Here is a 20,676-nt window from a genome sequence, read left to right as displayed (position 1 = left end):
AGGGAAATAGTGTGTCAGGAATCAGAAAAAATAATAGATATCCAAAGTTATTAGTCTAGACACCCAAGTGACTTTCCTTCCCAAAGTGCCAAGCAGCCTCTTTTACCTCTGCTGGAGCTGTGCAGTGTTTTTCACCAGAGAGCACTTGAGATTGGATTTCAGGAACCTGAGAGTCAAAGGCTGGTCTGCACCACTTCAGTCTCCTGGGATCATCTGCCATGACCACATTCTCTCTCTGCCATGACCCTTATTATGTGTGCCATGTTTATATACAAGAGTTAAAGTATTTCAAACGAGCCATGCTGTCTCCCAGTGGAGCACAGACTATTGCAGAGCCATCATTCATGTGGACACTTGTGCAAACAGCACCTGCAGGGGATTCATCAAAAACTTGAATGAACATTTCTTTAATAACTTAAAGTCATACTTAAGAACTCTGCTGGTTCAGAGTCATTTGCCAGCTTCCCAGCCCCATTCATAGCCCCAAAATCACAAGATGCATCAGCAGTTCTTCCATTGTTTTTTCTTTTGTTTTTCACCCCAGTTCTGTAAGTGAATTCCTTGCTTCTCTGCATGGGAGGGCAATCAATATGGACCAGTAACACAGTCCTGGTTAACACACAAGCTGGCCTGAGCTGGCACCCTTCCCATTTTGATTCCAGTAGAGAACAGTTTGTTTTGGGGTCTTACTTTGTTATAGTGGAAAACAGAAGGATCATTAAGCAAGAGTGAATTTGTGGAACTGTCTCAGGATGCAACTTTCATGCTTCAATTAACAAGAAAAGGCTTTTTGCAGCAAAGGTGTCTTTCAACATTAATTTTAAAAAGCTGTCTCTTTCTGTACTACTCTTAATTTTATTTCAGCCATTAGTTGCTTTTTAAAGCACTACCTCCTTGCTATAATGAGTCAACAGACTGCAGCAGGCAGCATCTCAATGCACTTTCCTTCAAGGGCCAATTTACCACAGCGTTTAGGAAGAAGCCCAAGATAAGGGCAAGGAACTCATGACTTGCACAGGAGTAGTCTCTTAGGGATGGACTACAGTAGCAGTGGACTACTGTAGCAGTGAAATGTTTGACCCAAGACGTATGGCAAGACTTGACAAGGGTTCTCTAAACCTGCATCTTCTTCCTGCAACTGCACAAGGAGGGGAGAAACAAACAAATGTGCCTGAGCTTGCAACCACACTGGCCTTTATTGTAGAATCATAGAACCACAGAGTCATAGAATCATAGAATAGTTTGGGTTGGAAGAGACCTTAATGATCATCTAGATCCAACCCCCCTGCACTGGCAGGGGCACCTTCCATTATACCACGTTGCTCAGTGCCCCATTCAGCCTGACCTTGAACACTTCCAGGGATGGGGCATCCACAGCTTCCCTACACATCAGTAATGTACTTTCCAACAGACTGATTTACTGACATAAGACACCAAATTTTATTGTATTCCCAGGACACAACAGGGTTAGATTCAGCTCTTGCTTTTGGATCTCAAAGTGAGGAGTTGGGTATAAGCAAGTTATCTAAGCTCTCTCTGAAGTTAATGAAGAAGACAGGCACTCAGGGGCTGAATTTCATCCTTTGAGAAGGATGAATCACTCTCTGGAGGTGTATGCTCCTTTCCACTGACTATCAAAAGAGTCTAGACAAATAACTTTCAGGCCACTGCAGTTAGGTGATATGAGTCCCACTGATGATACTTGAATATAAAAATACAAAATTTAATTCAATGTATGGATCTCAGTTCTGATCCCATATCTGTTCTAAACTCAGAAACACCCTCCAGCTATTAGATTCATTTGCCAGAAAGCGTTAGCACCAGTGACTGACATTCTGCTGCTCCATCCTACTTGTGTCAGATTAGTGTTGTAGCCTCTCTCAGAGATGTTATGTCTTCGCTGGCAAAACTGAGAGGTTTTTATAGTAGATAACTAATATATGCTATCCATCTTGCTGTAAAACCCTGGGGGAAAAAGCACAGTGAAAAAGCTGCAGTGTAGCTAAACGAATTCTTGCCCAGAGTTGGTGGATTGGGTTGATTGTGTGTAGTTACACTGCGGTAAAAATGTCCTGTATTTCAACTCCACTAGGGCTTTAACCTGTTACAGCTTTTTATCTACCTCACTATAAAAAAATAGACTTATGCTTCAGGCTGAATGGACACACTTTTATTTTCCAAAGGTGTATGTATATATATATATATACATATATATAAACACACAAATATATTTTAAATACAAAATTTAATTCAATGTATGGATCTCAGTTCTGATCCCATATCTGTTCTAAACTCAGAAACACCCTCCAGCTATTAGATTCATTTGCCAGAAAGCGTTAGCACCAGTGACTGACATTCTGCTGCTCCATCCTACTTGTGTCAGATTAGTGTTGTAGCCTCTCTCAGAGATGTTATGTCTTCGCTGGCAAAACTGAGAGGTTTTTATAGTAGATAACTAATATATGCTATCCATCTTGCTGTAAAACCCTGGGGGAAAAAGCACAGTGAAAAAGCTGCAGTGTAGCTAAACGAAGTCTTGCCCAGAGTTGGTGGATTGGGTTGATTGTGTGTAGTTACACTGCGGTAAAAATGTCCTGTATTTCAACTCCACTAGGGCTTTAACCTGTTACAGCTTTTTATCTACCTCACTATAAAAAAATAGACTTATGCTTCAGGCTGAATGGACACACTTTTATTTTCCAAAGGTGTATGTATATATATATATATACATATATATAAACACACACATATATATTTATATATACATTTCCTCATTTCCTTGAGTACAGATCAATTTAAAGCCAAACTGACACAGAACACTGATTATTAAGAGATAATGGAATGAACATAGTCTTTAAACCTGACATCACACGAGGCTGCTATTCAACAGTTGAGGGCAGCAAGGGATAAAAACGACAGTGACCAACTGAGCTACCTTCCCTGAAAGACACCCTCCCTACTTCTGGTCAGCATCAGCAGCAGTACTTGCAGTTCCCAAAATGAAGAGCATATGAAATGGCATTTTATGCAGAACTCTGAACTGTTCTCCATCAGTTGTAGCTACATGAATACAGCAAAGCCTGTTATAATCCCTTATTTGCATTTTAAAGAATCTAATTACTACTTTATCAAAAAGCAGTTCTCGTAGGTGTTTGAAATGCTCCCACTGCTTTTATTTCACATTATAAACAAGATTACTGATTTGAAAAGAAATTTTGTCTTTGGGTGTAACTTGTAGGGAACTTGATGGGATTGAAACACTAACCCTACAATTTACTACCAAAAATAACCCACCAGCTAAACCATGCTGCAGCTCTACCACTGGGGAAGAAATATTCTCAGCAGACCAGTACATTACAATTCAATTTTGTCTGTTGGCTCACTTCATTTGAAAACAAAATGAGAAATTGAAATTCAGCAGCAGAAAGGCTGATAACCTTTGCAAACTTCCACAGAAGAAGGGATGAACCCGTTCATATTACCAACAGATGAAAAAGGAAATTGTTATGTCATTTGAGTTTGAACTCCAGTAATAACATTAAGATCTCTTCTGCAGAGGTTCCACACCAGCTTTACTTGTATCAGAAATCTACACAGAGCTTCCAAATAAGCCCTTAGAAATTTAAATGACAAGCTTTGCTTTGGTGCTGGGCACTGGGATAAATAGCACGGGCTTCTAAAGACAGCTCAGCAAAACACAGAGCTGGAAGCAATGGTTTCACCAGAGATCTTAAAAATAGGCAGTTCTACCCATTTTGTTTTGTGTATTAATGTGACAGGTTCTCTAGGTCTGAGCATGGTTTTGCTTTTCCAGCTCACTTCTGGCTGCAAAATTGTTTCCATAACTTTCAGTTGACGCAAAGACCTTGATTCCCATTCTGTGACAGGTCACAAACATCCCCGTGAAGCTGTTTGATGAGGAAGTGGCCATTTACCCAGGGCAAAGGTTTTGTGCTAAATTTTTGCTCAAGTATGACAGGCAGCCTGTGACCAGCACAAGCCACGTCTTTCCTGCAAGACCCAGCACCCTCCATGGTACCTCCAAGCTCCCTCATTACCTGGAATCTTGGGATCTGCAGCTCTCATTGCAGTTATTCATCACTAGACTTTGAGACTTGAATACATGGAGCCAGAAAAAAAATAACCCAACCCAGCCATGAGACCAAGTTCACCATTGCTATGGGAGGTTCACAGAAACATTAATTTCATAAGATGCTGCAGGGTTAAGAAAGCCCATTAGGTTTCAAGAAAAGTCTAATATGTTATGATGGGACCTTTGCTGCATTGCATGGGGTATTGCACACTCTGACAAACACACCTCTCCATCATTTGCAGTAAATCCTAAAAGCAGAACTGGACTAAATCTCCATAGCACCTCTCCTGACTTGGCCTTCCCTAGCCTAAACATAAGTATATCCCCAAATCGAGGGAGAGCAGAGGGAATCTTTAATTTACATGTGCACCAAATCAGGTGATGGTCTGGCTCCATTGTAGCTTATGCTGAAAGATACCACTAGATTTTGTGGGAACAGCCACCTGAAGAGTAAAAAAAACCCAGGCCTAGAACATGAAATAGGTGTTGTTCTTTCAGTCTCCAGCCAGTTTAGGAGCTGTTAATGGAGGAAGAAAGACCTGACTGCACAAGAGCTGCTGAGATTTAAAGACCTTTCAGCTCTGTGAAGGACACATAACGAGGGTTTTTTGCATGGACAGAAAGCCTGTAACCAAACCTAAAACCTAAAACCTCACACCTTTGTGTGCCTTGCCCCAGTCTCCTGGTAAATATCTGCCCAGCTTCAGTGGTTATTCCTATCTGCCCAGCAGAAAGCAAACACCAAGACAGGCAGTGCTGCCCCAAGAAGGAGTTCTCTCCTTTCCATGGAAGAAAGGACTTCCCTGAAGCAGAAAGAAACCCTCCTTCTGACTGCAGCTGGATAAGTATTGGGCTCCACAGCCTAATTTTCAGAGTGCTGAGCACCCACACCTCCTGGAAATCAATGAGAGCTGCAGGCAGTGTTGAAAAACAAGCTACTAATAACTTTCAGCACATGACAATATGTTCCAGCTTTTTGCCTGTTCCTATTTCTGTACTTCTCTTTCATTCCTACACTATTTAGAAATGGCTCCCATAGTCACCATATTTTTCCTCTTTTTGTTCTCTAAATGGCACATTACTTGTTCATAAGGTGTAATTTCTCCTGCCACTGAGACTCATACTTTTCCTGATTGTCTCAATGCTTCTTTCTAATGTCTGGGATTTACTTTTATTTGTTATGAGTCTCATCTTCTCTCTGCCTTTACAATTAGTTTTACTGTACATCAAACATTGTTCACAAAGATTTCTTGTCTGAAATGCAGGAAAAAGTATGACAAGCTAGGAGAGATTTTATCATTCATCTAGATTTTGTTGTTGGAAGTCAAGAGATTCACTGCTTTATGTAAAGTGATTGCCCATGGTTTATGATGCTACTATTCATATCTAACTGTTTAAGCAAGAAACTACAGATAAGGAAGGCAAGTGCAAAATGTTTAACCAATCTCCCTTTCTTATCCTTCTGGTCCCTTCCAACCCAAACCATTCTATGATTCCATTACTCCACACCTTCAGAGTCCCTTACCAAGGTGTATGAAGCTGCAGGCTTGGAACAGACTCCCTCTCTCAACTGTATAAAATAAATAACACCATTCTTAGAGTGATTCACAATTCATAGAGTGATTTCTAAAACTGCCGTGTTTGGATGCCTGTTGGGTTCGTCCCTCTCTAAGCAAAAAGGTGAAAACCAGGCCACAGCTGCAGCAAGGCTGAATTTCCTCCTCACCTGAAGGCTCTGTCTACGACATTGCTTTTTCCAATGTAGAAGGGGAGAAATATAAATTGATAAATCTCTTTCCTAACCTCTATCAGAGCTATGAACCATTCAGGGGAGAGAAGGTGCCCAGGTGCAGGATCACGGAAGTATCACAGTGGTGCCTGAAGGGACTGATGGTGTGTACTGAGGTGAAGGTGGTGGTCAGCTCGCTCATCCCACCTATCAGTGACTCCCAGCAAGATGCTCCCAGCCAGGCAGAGTATGTGTCCAAGGTGGGAGAGCTCAGTCATTGCAGCTACCCCCACAAACAACCAGCAGCTAAGCCAGCAGTAAAGCTGCAGTAGTTAGGTACAGTTATGAATACTGAAAAGTCTGATGAAGGAAAATGGAACAGAATCATTAAGAGATCTGTCTACAGTGGAATATTTTGTTATACATGAAGTTTATCCATGGCAAGCAAGCTGTCCTGAAGCCTGGAAGTGGAGTTTGAAGGGGAAGAATCTGCCCAGCAACCCACTTTGTGCACATATAGAGAGAACAGCAGAGCACAGGCTCACATTTACAGTCGGAGCACATGGGTGATTTTCCCACCTTTCTTCAGCTTTCTGAAGTCCCCAGCTAATATTCATCAAGCTGATGTGAGCTAGCATTGTACCAAAGGGTGCAGCCCAGGTCTTCATCCTGCCTCTCAGGATTTGTTCTCACCTTGTACCAGTTCCTCCCATGGGACAGTGAATGTCCATCTTGCTTCAGGGTGAACTAAACCTGAGTAAAAACTAATCTGGGAAATAAAACAAGATCGTTCATTGACTTCATTGACATGTAGCATAGGAGCATAGGAGGTTCAAGGTGAATATCCGAAGAAATTTTTTTACTGTAAGAGTGACAGAGCCCTGGAACAGGCTGCCCAGGGAGGTTGTGGAGTCTCCTTCACTGGAGACATTCAAAACCCACCTGGATGCGTTCCTATGTGATGTACTCTAGGTGACCCTGCTCTGGCAGGGGGGATTGGACTAGATGATCTTTTGAGGTCCCTTCCAACCCCTAGGATTCTATGATTCTATGATTCATGGTGAGGCCACACAAATGTCTGTGCTGGCAGATGGGAGAAGGAAGTTAGGAAGAATAAGGCTTTATTTTTTTAGCAGAAGGGCTGGTTTTGACTGGTCATAAAACAGTCCTGTTGCTAATCTCAGAATAAAGCTATTCACTTCAGAGTTCCAAGAAAAACAGGAAGTTCCTTAAGTGCTATGGAGATTGCACAGTGGCAGAACAGAACTGTGGTCATGATCTGGGAAAACAGTCACTGCTACCTGATCCATGGAGGAGCTGAGGAGCAACCAGCAGCAACTGCTCCTTCCCTGAGCTCAAGGATCTCTGCTTGCCAGACACCAGCTCTGGAACTCACTTGCTCTGGCTGGACCAAGTGGAAAATCAGACCTGAGAGACTTAGGTGTTTGATTTGAAAACAAACAAAAAAAAGTAATAGTAAAGAGTATCTTTTTTGTGCTTCATGGAGTCATAATCCAAGATACCAGGCTGTCCTTCAACCCACCCAATGGCAGAAGAAAGCTGCATAATGTCATCACCACAAAGCCCATCAAATATTTTATCTCCTCCCAGCATATCATCCTTGAAAAATGATTTTTGTCTTCCCTTTCAAGCAAAAGATAAATCAGCTGGAAATTCAGGCCTTTTATGCCTTTGCAGGAAACTACAGTTAGTCAGGAAATGTGGGGATGAAAAGATGTGTGATCCTGTCATCTGTGACATGAGAGATTGCTAGAAGTTGGAGATGTTACAAGAGTTTGAGAAAGCCAACACTGCAGCTGAGGGAGAAGAGAATCAAGAAGCAACACAGCATATCAGAGGTGATACCAGCTGGGTTACTACCTAGCTGCAGGTTTTTTTTAAAAAGCAGCAGTTGACTGCTGAGCTTTTATAAGACTTCCCAAACCATCTGGAAGTGACTAGATTTTCAAGTGAGAATCAAAATGTTAGTAGCTGCACCTACCCTGAACATCCTGTTAAGCAGCTGAGCGTGGAATGTCCCACTAGGAATGCTGCCTGTTGCGACATGTGATGGATACATGACGTAGAAGCAGATTATCTTCACAGAGCATATTGTGCTAGTCAGACTTTAACCAGCCTGTTAGACATCAGTTATTATCCCAAAACACCTCAAAACCTTTGCATTCAACATGGATGTCAACACCACAGATTTTTCCTAGTGTGTAGGTGCACTTGAGGCATGTGCCAAATGCTGCCAGATATGTTCACATTTGTAAGAGGTCTCTACAAACCATCACAACAGTGAGGTCTTGCAATAAGACCAAGCAAGACTTAAACCACTCCCAAGCTGAACCTTTGAAGAACTCAAGTCATACTCCAACTATGGAAGTAAAACCAGCCTACAAATTCCCACATCCACAAATTCTGCTCAGCAAACTAAAAGAATTAAAACTACTCCCACAACTGATTTCATCAAAACACTTTAGGATTCTCACTCCTGCTGAGTTCCACTTCCTTCCCTATTCTGTGATGTCTAAGGCAAAGATATCTAAAAATCAATGTTTTGACAGTGAAACCAGAACTCAACAAGAAGTATAAAAGGTCAACAGAAAGCTGATGGGCTTAGATATTTCAGTACTTGTTAGATTTACTACATTGGTAAGTCTTTTAGGAACTGTCTGTCAAGTTATGGCAATGCAGACACCTGCTCTTTGTCATGGCCTCTGTGTATGAGATATTTTAAACACTAAAATCCAAGAAGAAACAGCTGGGTGTTCTTCTGTGAACATGCCACAAACCTGAGCAAAGCTGACTTCAGGAAAAGGAATTTCTGAAGCTTTTTTTGCTTTTATGGTAGTCAAGGTGTTCCCTTGAAGCCAGAAAGTCCTTTTGCATCAGAAAGAGAACAGTGGTAGCACAAGGCCTGTATTTTATGTCCTGCATACACAACCCAAAATCAATAAAGACATGTACAAATAGAAAAATATATGCTATGAACCATGTGAACATGCAACTGCTTTTGATATTTTATCACAGGCCTCACTACCTCAGCTGAAATCAGTGACAAACCAATGGTACCAACCAGTCACTGGAACATTACAACTTCATCTCCTTGTGTCTGCAAAGCAAGAGATTCATATCATGACATAGTCCTTTTGGTTTTCCATGGATGTGCAGAGGAAATCATCTTTCAAGGAGTTAATCAAGCTCACAGGCAACTAAAAACTGGCTGTAGAAAGGGCTACATAACACATGAAAGTCACTACTGGACACAGATCAATGTTGAGCCCAATACTCCTATAGAAAACATCTGCTTGTGTTTCTCCTGTTACTAGCTGTAGGAAAAAACAAACCCAGATCTTAGCAGAGACTGTACCTCTAAAGCCAAATTTCTTTTCAAGCTGAGAAATATGACTTTTGCAGAAGAGCAGAGGCTTAGCAATAGCACATCCACAGGGTCTACTCCAAGGGTGCCAAACCCCAGGCTTCTACTTCACAGAGCCAGAAAAGACTGAGAATGACAAACATTTTGTTCTCCAAGCATTTTGGAGAATGTTCCTGCTCAGCTTTGTAAATTATATCTTATCACCTGCTGAATAAACTCAAATATTACAGCATCCAAAGCATTGTAATCAGTGTTTGTAAGAAACAATTCCCTCTGTGCAGGTATGGGTGTTTTAGGTCACCATTGCAACATCTCCCACACCAAGGATTAAATGCCAGATGATACTGTTAAACCTCAGTGCTGCCAGTTTCCAGCCAGGTTGGCAATTTTGTACATACACTAACTTATCAATTCCATCTTTAAATTAAATCTGGGTTAAAATCAGAGCAATTAGCTCTCTTTGATAAGCTTAAACCTACTATTTACCTACCAGAAGCAGATGCTGGTTTATTTTTAAATATTCCATAGCTGCCTGTTACAAGATATAAGCAGAAACCCTATTTAGGAAGCATGTAACATCTCTGGAATTTTTAGCAGAATGCATCTCTCCTGCTTTCCTGTGAAAGCATCACCCATTTTTGCCTGCTAACTATAGTCCAAAATGTAATGGAGACGTTTGGCAAAAATACCCCCCACTGCCACAATGTCCCACGAAGTAGACATGTTATTTTTTGATTCTGCTATGCTTGCTTCCACAAGATCAAATGAGAGCTAAAATGCTATTAAGGCACCTAACAACATGTTCTTAGCAATAAATTCAGTCAAATATAGCAAAATGGAATGACTGAGTCTAGGACAGATGTCCAGTGAGACCTGAGACAAGTCATTCTGAACAGCTGCTGGCATGAAATGCAGTATTTGCAGCACTGATTGGCTCTTCACATTTTGGTAGTCCAGCCAATGGGACAAAAAAAACTTTCCCTCAACCATTTCCATTCTTTGATTCATGTGTCTCCCAGGAGCTCACAAAGGATTATGTCTATTAAAACCCCAGCTTGGCTGTGGCAATATATGCTTTTGTCTTAGAATGTGCACAAACTAAACAGCAGTTTGGCATGTGCCCTAGTCACGTCCTCCACACACCCGGTGGTTTCAATGTCCCTGTTTCATGCAGAGCTGTCAGTAAAACCACAGAAAGTTAACTACAACAGCTATTAAAAGTTTTACCTTCTAAATATATGTAAGGCATAGCCCTTTCAGTGAACTCCTTTCCTATTCCTACTGTGCTAACATGAAATTTCAAAGTGGCACAGGCACAAGAAAATACTCGGTCCTGTTTGCCACCTGCCCTCTCTCACTTCCCAAAACAGTTCCACTTCACATATCCAGACAACAAAAAAAGTTCTCTGATCTCTACGATAATGCATCTGCTCATGGTGCTCTCATTGTCTCACCCTCTATTTCAGTGGCTGGCTTCAGGGATAGCAAGAATTGGGATCTCATTGAAAGCATTGAGCATGCAAAACAATCAACTAAATAAATAAATAAAAGAACAGGACAAGGCTGTCAAAGAGTAGTTTCCTTGATTTAAATTTAGGAAGAAATACTTATGGAATATATGCACAGCCTTCCAAACAGAAAAGACTTAGGTACAGAGGAAGAGGATCACTGAATGGTTTGGGTTGAAAAGGAGCTTAAGGATCATCTAGTCCCAACCTCCCTGCATGGGCAGGGACACCTCCCACCAGATCAGGTTGCTCAGAGCCTCATCCAACCTGGACTTGAACAGTTCCAGGGATGGGGCTTCCACAACCTCCCTGGGCAATGTGTGCCAGCGTCTCACCACCCTCACACTAAAGAATTTTTTCCTCATGTCTAACCTTAATCTCCCAAGTTAGAGTTTTAATCCGTTACCACTTGTTCTATCACTACAAGCCCTTGTATAAAGCCCCTCCCCAGCTTTCCTGTAGCCCCTTCAGGTACTATAAGGCCACTATGAGGTCTTCTCAAAGCCTTCTCTTCTCCAAGCTGAACCCCAGCTCTCTCAGCCTGTCTCCATAAGAGAGGTGCTCCAGCCCTATGAATATCTTTGTGGCCCTGCTCTGGATTCACCCCAAGAGCTCCATGGCCTTCCTGTGTTGAAGGTTCCAGAACTGGACACAGTGATCCACGTATGGGTTCTCATGAGAGAGAAGTAGAGGGAAATAAACTCTTTTTGATATCCTGGGAAAACAGGAAAAAAACAGGATCCAATTGCTATGAGAGGGACTGAGGCCAGATTCTGAGATGGTGTCCCCCACTGAGGCTGGAAGGAAGGATCTGGGGATGTTACAACATCTCACCAGAGTTCATAGATCAGAACACTGTCCAGGAACAGCTATGGCAGACCTGTCTTCTATAACTGCTCTTGCTGTGAAAATCAGCCCATTGAACCAGTGTTTGATGTCCCAGTTGATAACTCCTCTTTCTACCCTTGCCTCCACTTCCTCAAATCCACCTCCATTCACAATGTCCTGTGTACCTGAATACTCAATTCCTCTTGTCACTGTTAACATCCTTACAGCTCTGCCTACATGATACTCAGTATGTGCCCATGATCTCCTCCATGTTTGTTCAGCTAATTCCCTTCTCTCTGCTCCCTTTCCTTATTGAAGCTGATGGCTGGCAATCTGATTCTGTTTGTTCCTACACTGAAACTGATCTATTTAGCAGCCTCTTTTCCCCTTAAAAGTTCCCTGTATCTAGTAAAACTAAATCTTTCCTTTTCACTTCCAGTTTTAGAGCCTTTAATGCTTCCAACCAAACCCACTACTGCAGGTGGAAGCAAATGCCCTGAAGAACGACTGCTGTCACACTTAGGATGAAGGATGCTCCCAGTAATCCTTAGCAATCTAATGCAGAGTGGTATGGACATAGTATAGACATAGTATGAGCTCAGAAAGCCATAGAAAAATGTCATTATACTCTGACAGACAGGTAAGTGATTTTTTGAGAAGGTCAAAACCACCTAAATATTGTTGGACAATATCAACTACTTTATGCCTGCTTCTGGTAGTCACTGTTTAAGAACTATACATAAGCCCAGAGCATTATGTTGCACTTTTTTTTTATTGTGAATGGAGGTCACAGAGAGCAATGAAAGAGCCTCACAACCACCTACAAGTCCTGCTTTTTACAGGCAACTTACTGACACCTGGTCTTTTCTCCCTGGTATCCAATGATAGGCCATGGGTTGGCCAGGGGATGTTTAGCCTGCACATTAGGAAGCATTTCTTTACTGAGAGGGTGATCAAACACTGGAACAAGCTTCCCAGAAACATGGTCAATGTGCCAAGGCTGTCAGTGTTTAAGAGGCATTTGGACAATGTCCTTAATAATGTGCTTTAACTTTGTCAGCCCTGAAGTGATCAGGCAATTGGACTAGAGGATCATTGTAGGTACCTTCCAGCTGAAATAGTTCTCTTCTGTTCTATTCTGTACTACCCTATCTTACCCTTCCCTACTCTACCCTATCCTACCCTCTCCTACTTGACCATAACACAAGTTCCAGGCCTGCAGACCAGGTAACACTGCCATATGTTGCAGCATCACACAGGGAGTCATCTGTTGTCTTTCAAGTTCAGACCTAGGAACCAGAGCAATGTCTCATTAACTTGGCCCAAAGAGCTCACAGTAACCACAGCACACCCTGAAAAAAAAGCAGCAAATGAGGTAACTTGTATGTAGTCACCAAGAACAAGAAAGTGATTTATCAATGGTGGAAAGCTAAAGGTCTGTGTATTGTTGTTCCTTTTAAAGTGTTGATAGATACCAGCCATAATACCACTACAGTTCCCTTCACCATGGGCTGTAGATTCAAAGTTCACATATTCAGTGTGAATTTCACATGCTGTTCTCCATTAAAAGCCATTCAAAACAGCACTGAGGTTTCTGTTGAGAGCCAGAGCACTAGCGATCGCCAGTTGTCAGTAGAGTTGGGCTGTGGAAAGGCAGAAAAGCACAAGGATCCTTTTGCTTCCTAAATGACCATTTTCAGCAGCATCCAGAACACTCTTTGCACAGCACAGTGCCAGAAAATAAGGGGGAAAACCCCAAATCACATACAAAATAAAACAAATTCTGAATAGAAATAAGATTTCACCCTTCATCTTCAGTAATCCAAAATATGATAAAATAACTGAAGTATATCAGAACCAAACGGAATTCACTTTTTGGTTTCTAGTTGACCTATTATAGTTATGTAGAAGAAGTAGGAGCTCTACTTACTTTCACAGAGACGTCTTCTCAGCTTCCCCCGGATTTTATCGATGGCGTTGTAATCGGAGACATGAAACACGTGAGCAGACTTGGGTTCTGAAGCAATCTCATCGAGTTCCTCTTTCAAGGCCTCACCAACACCCACAACAAAGATCCTAATCCCAGCCTGACGGGCTGCAGTGGCTGGATCCAAGACATAATCCTGGCTCCTTCCATCAGTCAAAAGGATAGCCACTTTCTTAACAGTTCGGTCACTAAGTCTCCCACCAGCTTCTTTGGAAAAACTGTAAGTGTTGAGGTACCTGAGAGCATCTCCAGTGTTTGTATTTCCCCCATCATACTTAATTTTCCATGCAGCCTCTTTGATTTCCTCACGGGTTTTGTACTTTCCCAGGTCAAACTCTGTGGTTGGACGATCACTGTATCTCACCACACCAACACGGGTTTTGTCTGGGCCAATCTCAAAAGTTTCCACCAAATTAGACACCCACTGGCGAACTTTCTCAAAATCTTCTTTTCCAACGCTGGAGGAGGCATCCAAGACGAAGACAAGGTCATAGTGAACATTCTTGCAACCTGCATGAGTGGCAGAAAATATTGCTAAGGGGAGATGAAAGCAGAGTAGCAGATATACCAAATATTCCCTAGGCATGGCTCCCTGGTGAGCAATTTGGAGGAAGAAGCAAAACCTTTCTGCTATCCTGCAGAGAACGTGCTGATTCTCAGCCTTTCTTCCTCGTGATTCACCTCCTCTGTTTCAGGACACCTACAGTAGATCAGCACACACTTCACTTTGAAATGCAAACCCTTTCTCTTCCTGCACTGCTAACTGCCTCTGCTCAATCTCTCACCTACACCATCTGCATGCATATGAAGCTATTTTCTCAGACTTCATTGCAGTGCTTTTGCTCAGGCAATGCTCTGAAATGACCTTGACAGATGAAGAGACCTGCCCTGACCTTGCCTATGCCAACCCTGACCGTAAGTAGTGAAGCTTTCATGTTCCCTCTTGCTGTAACATTATGATTTATTTATGCTTAGCTAGAAGCAGTTCTTTTGCTCAGCATGATGTCTTGGTGAAGCAAGTTCATAACAAGATTATTTTGATTTTGAGGCTCTCTGCCATTGACTATATATTGACTAAAGGATGACTCATTGAATTCTAGGATGGCTTCCTTGACAACAAAGGGCAGTTGCTTTGTAAGAGAAAAGTTCACCTATCCCTACAACCACCCTTCTGGCCCCAGCCATGATATTTGTAATCTGAGGCCTGTGTGATCCAAAAGGCAAATGTATTTTAAATGAAGCTTGCTTGCCCTATGAAACCAGACTAGTCATATATTTGTCAGCTGCTTGCCAAGAAAGTAGATCTCCCAGGAGATGTTCTCTAGCTCTTTCTGAATATATGGAAGACAGAAGGCAATACAGTCATAAATGTACTGCAGATGCCAAATGCTAATCAATATAATGCCCCAACTGGATGAAATACATAAATATATACATGATTATTTAATTCACTAGTGTAGACTATAGTCCCTAGCAAATTATGAGTTTCAAGATTGAAAGGTGGAGAGAACGATGCTGTTGCCATATTTCCTCAGTGAGCTACAGCATTCAAGCCTACAGGAAGATCATAGAATCATAGAATAGTTTGGTTTGGAAGGAGTTTTAAAAATCCAACCCACCCACAATAAGTAGGGATATCCTCAACTAGATCAAGTTGCTCAGAGCCCCATCCAACCTGGCCTTGAATGTTTCCAGAGATGGGGCATCTACCACCTCTCTGGAAAACCTGTGCCAGTGTTTCACCACCCTCATTGTAAAAAACTTCTTCCTATTATCCTAAGATCACAAAGTCTTCTCTCAACTCCAAATTTTTTACCTTACAGTTCATAATTTAGCTTTGGCGTTTTTGGTCATCCTGGGGCTCTGCACTTGCCCTGAAGAGGACAGGAATCCCAGAACAATCCCTAGCACTGGAAAGGAGAGTGTGGGTAACTGAGCCACATGAAGAGGATTTGCCTTCAGATTAAGCATTATAATGCTGAAGGTCAGTGCTCCTTGCATGATGACCATGAGAGTGGCTGAGTATACACCTGGTGTGTTGAAGGTGACAATGAAAAATGAGCATCAACTGTTGCTGAGTTAACTTTTGAAGCAGCCTACATCCCAAGTTTTGTTCTGTTAGTGTCTACAGGAACAACCTGTGCCTATGGAGCCGGGATCACATTGAGACCAACCCATCCACATGAGATCACATTGGAAACTACCTGGGGGCATGTTCTGTGGTGGCATTTTGTGAGTGAGGGAATGCTTGTCTCTAACCACAGAGCAAGCAAGATCTGTGTGGGTAAACTCTCTCAAAGGTAATCAATGTGAAGATGACTATACGTTTCATTTCATATTATGGGGTGTAAGTTACTGCCAAGTGTAGTTCTGCTTGATTTTTGAAGACTATAAAGGGTATTCCAGTACCTTAAGAGGCTACAGGAAAGCTGGGAGGGGCTTTTCACCAAGCCTTGTAGTGAGAGGACGAGGGGTAATGGATTAAAACTTGAAGAGGGGACATTTAGATTAGACATTAGGAGGAAATTCTTCAGTGTGAGGGTGGTGAGACACTGGCACAGGTTGCCCAGGAAAGTTGTTGAAGCCCCATTCCTGGAAGTGTTCAAGGGTAGGTTGGATGAAGCTCCGAAAAACCTCATCTAGTGGGAGGTGTCCCTTCCAATGCAGGGGAGTTGGATTTAGATGATCTTTAAGGTCCCTTCCAACCCAAACCAGTCTGTGTTTCTAAGATTCTATGATATAACAAACCAGGGTTAGCAAGACATCTCCACTTTCCCTCCCCTGAAAAATGCAGTTATATTAATCTATTCTGTCTGAAAGAACATTAATTAACTGAGACTAACTAGAGAATATAAAGGTTTGAGTATAAAACTGACAAGGTACAGACCTTCCTGTTGCTTATTTTAATGACTCTCAGCAGGTGAGATGGCTACAATTTAAAAACAAACAGAATAGACAGAATGAATCCCAGCTGTGTTCAAGGGCAATGAGCCTTAAAACAAGGGGGGTTTAAGGTTTAAAAAGTGATGCTATTTCAGGCAGTATTGTAGGGAAGAAAGAGCTGGTGTTTCAGGATCATGGTCTTAAGAGTCAGTGATTTTTTTACTTACAAACCTGATGACAGTGAGAGAAAACCCTGCAGAAAAGCTTTTAGTAAATATTAATCTGCATTTTTAGCACAGTCATGTCTAATGTCTGCTGCTGGGAAAAACTGATTGTTTTCCAAGAATGCTATAATAATATTGTTTACTGGAAGAAACACATTCAGGGAATATTGGAGATAATTCATAGAAAGTGAACTTTCATTTTTGTCATTACAGGAATGCTCTGAGGAAGCATCATTCCAAGGGTTGAGTTCATCCTCTCAGACACTGACTTTGCCATATTGCCATTAGGAATAGTTCACAAACAAGTCATAAGCCCAAAGTTATTTAAAGCAATCACAGGATGAACATAAAAATGCTACCACCATGTCCTTCCTGCAATTCAGCTACAGGCAGAAAAAAAAAAAAGAAAAGGATATTTCACTTTGTTTTGTTACTAAGTACTTATTCCCTTTAAACCTCATCCAAACAGCATAGATCACATAACTAAACTGTAAAGCTGCTATTCCTTAGACTGATAGGAGGTCTATAAATTACCCAAGACTACAGAATAGCATCTTTCCTAGAAAAAGAGACAAAAAGCCTCCATCTCAAAAGTACTTTTGGGCTTTCATATCAATAAACAGTTTGTGTCCACAACCATTTTCTATCCCTGAGGTACAGCATCATTCATCCAGATAACTCTTGCTACTCCCTCTCCAAAACAGCAAAATGTCCTTGTCAAGATTCCCTGTAGGAACAGTCCCTCAGCTGCATTCAGTGGCATTTGGGGGAAAGTGCCCAACAGCACAGGCCTGAAGCCACACCAGGGACTATGCCAGCAATGTGAGGGTGTGTACCAAGAGAGAGAGCATGACCAGTGCCCCCAGTCTCCTCTAGCTCACTAGGAAGGTCCCAGCCATTCACCAGCTCTAATCTGAAACCCGCTGAAGGCAGTGGAAGAAGAGATCTCCGTGCCAGTGCAGGGTGGATGAAGCATGTTCAGAACAAACTGCATGTTGCTCCCCTTGTTCTGGGTAGCTGACATAACCTTTTTAAGCCTACAGAGAAGCAGAGATGCTAGTTAAATCATTGTTCCCTGAGATATCTTCAACCCTAACATTTCTTTTATGCCTTTTCAACAGTAAATGTCTTCCCTGGTTTTCATACTGCTTTCCTGCTGGCAGCAGTAGCTTCTCAGCCACATAAAAGCCCCAGCAGCTGCTGGGCACGAGGCAATTCAGAGTGGCACATACCTGCTCTTTGTGCCTCAGTTCTCTCCCCGCTGAACATGAACATGAGAAGAACCAGGAGATGGGGCAGGCAGCGCCTCCCTGTACCACACATCTCTCCTCTCTCACATCAGCTTGTCTTTCCCCCGGGGCGAGATGTTTGTTAGAAATCCAATCTGTAGCCTAGAGAGAAAATAAAAAGCAAGTGTTACCTCATAGAAATACAAACAGAAGTAATGATGCCAGTCACAGGAGCAACGTTTTGGGGAGCTGTCTCTTCTGCCTGTCATTTTACTCAACTGGACACAAACTGCTCAGACAAAGAGGCAGGAGTTCACCTACTTTTCAAAAGCTATAGCCTTTCACTGGCTCTATTCAGTGTGCAGCAGCCTGAATGGAAAAAAAGAGAGAGATTACCAGATTATTATACTTTAATTGAGCCCGCTGCCAACTACACAATCAACGCACTGGAGTGGAAACCATTCCTGACCTGGCCCTCCCAGACATTCATCATTAGGAGACACACAACGCAGAGCGAGATACAAACCACTGCAAAGCGCACACGACCCGTCGCTGCTTCACCCATTGCTGCTTCTGAGCCTCAGAAATGACAAGCACTAAAAAATACGTGGCTGTTTCCATGTATATTTGTTGCTATCGGTCCTTCTTTACAGGATTGAACTCAAATGCATCTTTCAACTTAAGCTGAAAAGCTCAGGTGGTTGAGCTTCAGTTTAAGGCCACGGGTTTGCATTTACCTTGACTGAAGTCAGTCAATATTGTAAAAAGCCAGGCAAACTTCCTGGCTGTTAAAAGTTTAGCTATGTTTTGTAACACTAGACCAACTCATATTTTAAAACTTTATGATCTACTTATTGCTGTTGTTTTATTATTTTTTATTAGACAGACCATAAAATCATTGCAGTTCTATATACCAGATACACACAGTGCAGAACAGTTTCCACTCGGTAGCTCTTTACTGCTTAAGGAATCATTATGGAAAACTGTCTCCCAGCTTCTGAATCCATCTTTTTCTCTTTAATGCACAGATTTATTTGTTTATTTTCTTAGGGAATTTCTGTTTCCTCTGCCCTTTAACATGCTCATCAGCTTCTTGCTGTTGATAGCTGGGTAAGAGGCACGAAGGCAACACTGTATGTTGTAAGTAATTGCTGCAAAGTCTCTTATGCCTTTTAGGATATTTCTTTTCAAAACAACAGGGAATCACAGACAAAAAGAATGGTGGTGTCAGCATTTGTTCAAAACCAATCTCATCCAGCCAAATGTTTGGCCTAACTCTACCATGTACCTCAGAAATCAAGTGCACATCATTCTGGTTTACAGAATAAATAAAAAAAAAAAAGAAAAAAAAAAAGGGGGGGGGAAATCTTTATGTAACTGCTGAGAGCTGTTTTGTCCCAAGACAAAACGCAGGTATTTTCAGTAGTCTGTGTCATATGCAGACAAGGTGAAAGGAATAATACACTTAATAAACCCTGAACTCTGCAAACAAAATGAGGCAGTATCTGCCAGCATTAGTAAATAAATGCAAGAGAAAATAATAATTAAAAAAATAATAAAAAAGGAAAAAAACAAAAAGTATGCTTATTGAAGCAGAAATCCCCCTAAATCCAAAGGGCAGGAGCAGGTGCTGTAGTTTACACCTCAGCCAGACGGTGTCCCTACAAGGCAGTGAGATGCTCGGGTTGGAGCCAGGCTGCAAAGTAAAAGGGGCATGAAAATATCCCCGTGCCCTACAGTAGTTAGAATTTCCTTCTAAATAAGTACATTACTGAAATACCGATCAGACAGCCGCCTGCAGAGGGATCAGGACAAGCATTAATTCAAATAGCTCTGGGAGACTTCAGCCCAAAGTTCCCCCACCCCCTTTTGTTGTTGTTGCTGTTGGTGGTGGGTTTTTTTATTGTGTGGTTTGTTTTTTCTTGGTTTGGGGCTCTGGTGATGGGAGAGCAGGTTAAAGGGGGCAGCAGGAGATGAGAAACCAGATCTGCATCCTGTGCTCCCAGTGCTGAGAGCTCAAAACGTTCCTTTCTCTGTGTCTGGGCCTGCACGACTGCAACGTTTTATAAATACATTATTAAAAACAGTCCTTGCCAGCTGCTAACCCACATGAGGCCAGGATAAATGGAGCACAGCACCAGCTGGTGTCAGTCAGGATGGACCAACACTGGCTCCACAGGCAGCAGACGCAGCGTGATGGAGGTCCTGGTGGACCTGGCTCACTTGGTACGTGTGTAACTTCTGCCCCAGCAGAAGGGCTACCTAGATGCTCAAGTCTGAGAGCTGCATCTCTAAGGCATCATTTCTCTCCACTCTTTGCCAAAACACTTCAAGAGCTCACTGCTGTGCTATGAACGCTGAAAGGTGTCTCAGAACAGTCATTTAGGCTAAAAAAAGTGGAAAAAACAACACAAATCAAACTAGAACATCTGCTTAAAATCTATAATCATAACCTGTGGTGGCTTTAATGCACATTTGTGGTTCAATATTATTCCTGCATTTAGGCCAGAAGACATAATTTTATCCATTTTTATAGCACGAAGAATTGAACCAAGTCTCTAAACTTGAAACTACTTTACGGATGGATATGTCAGTGAGAGAAAATTGCCCCATTAACATCAACAGGACTCATGTCATGGCAAGGAAGGCTTCAGGGGTATTAGAAGAAAGACTGGAGATAAAGCATTTCTAGTGATGGATTTTCCACACTGGTTACTTTTCCACCTCAGTTTGTCACCAGGAGACTGGGCCCAGTTTGAGAAGACAGGAGCTGATCATAGAAGCATATATTGGTTTAGGTTGGAAGGGAC

The 20,676-nt window shown here is 42.1% G+C and overlaps 1 protein-coding gene across 1 annotated transcript in view; it reads right to left on the bottom strand.

Moving 5' to 3' along the window:
• Positions 1-17,960, bottom strand: part of COL22A1 (collagen, type XXII, alpha 1) — a gene marked incomplete at its 3' end in the record, with an annotated part of 84,130 nt that extends 66,170 nt beyond the window's left edge. The window contains exons 1-2 of the mRNA XM_009996707.1: positions 17,870-17,960; positions 13,474-14,064 (exon numbers count right to left, since the gene is read on the bottom strand). Coding sequence (XP_009995009.1) covers positions 13,474-14,064; positions 17,870-17,960 — 682 coding nt within the window. The remainder of the gene's footprint in view (positions 1-13,473; positions 14,065-17,869) is intronic.
• Between the last annotated feature and the right edge of the window lie 2,716 nt (positions 17,961-20,676).

The sequence above is a fragment of the Chaetura pelagica genome, unplaced genomic scaffold (assembly GCF_000747805.2).
Source record: "Chaetura pelagica isolate M959 unplaced genomic scaffold, ChaPel_1.0 scaffold260, whole genome shotgun sequence".
Classification (NCBI taxonomy): domain Eukaryota; kingdom Metazoa; phylum Chordata; class Aves; order Apodiformes; family Apodidae; genus Chaetura; species Chaetura pelagica.
This window is presented reverse-complemented; position numbering and strand designations above follow the sequence as displayed.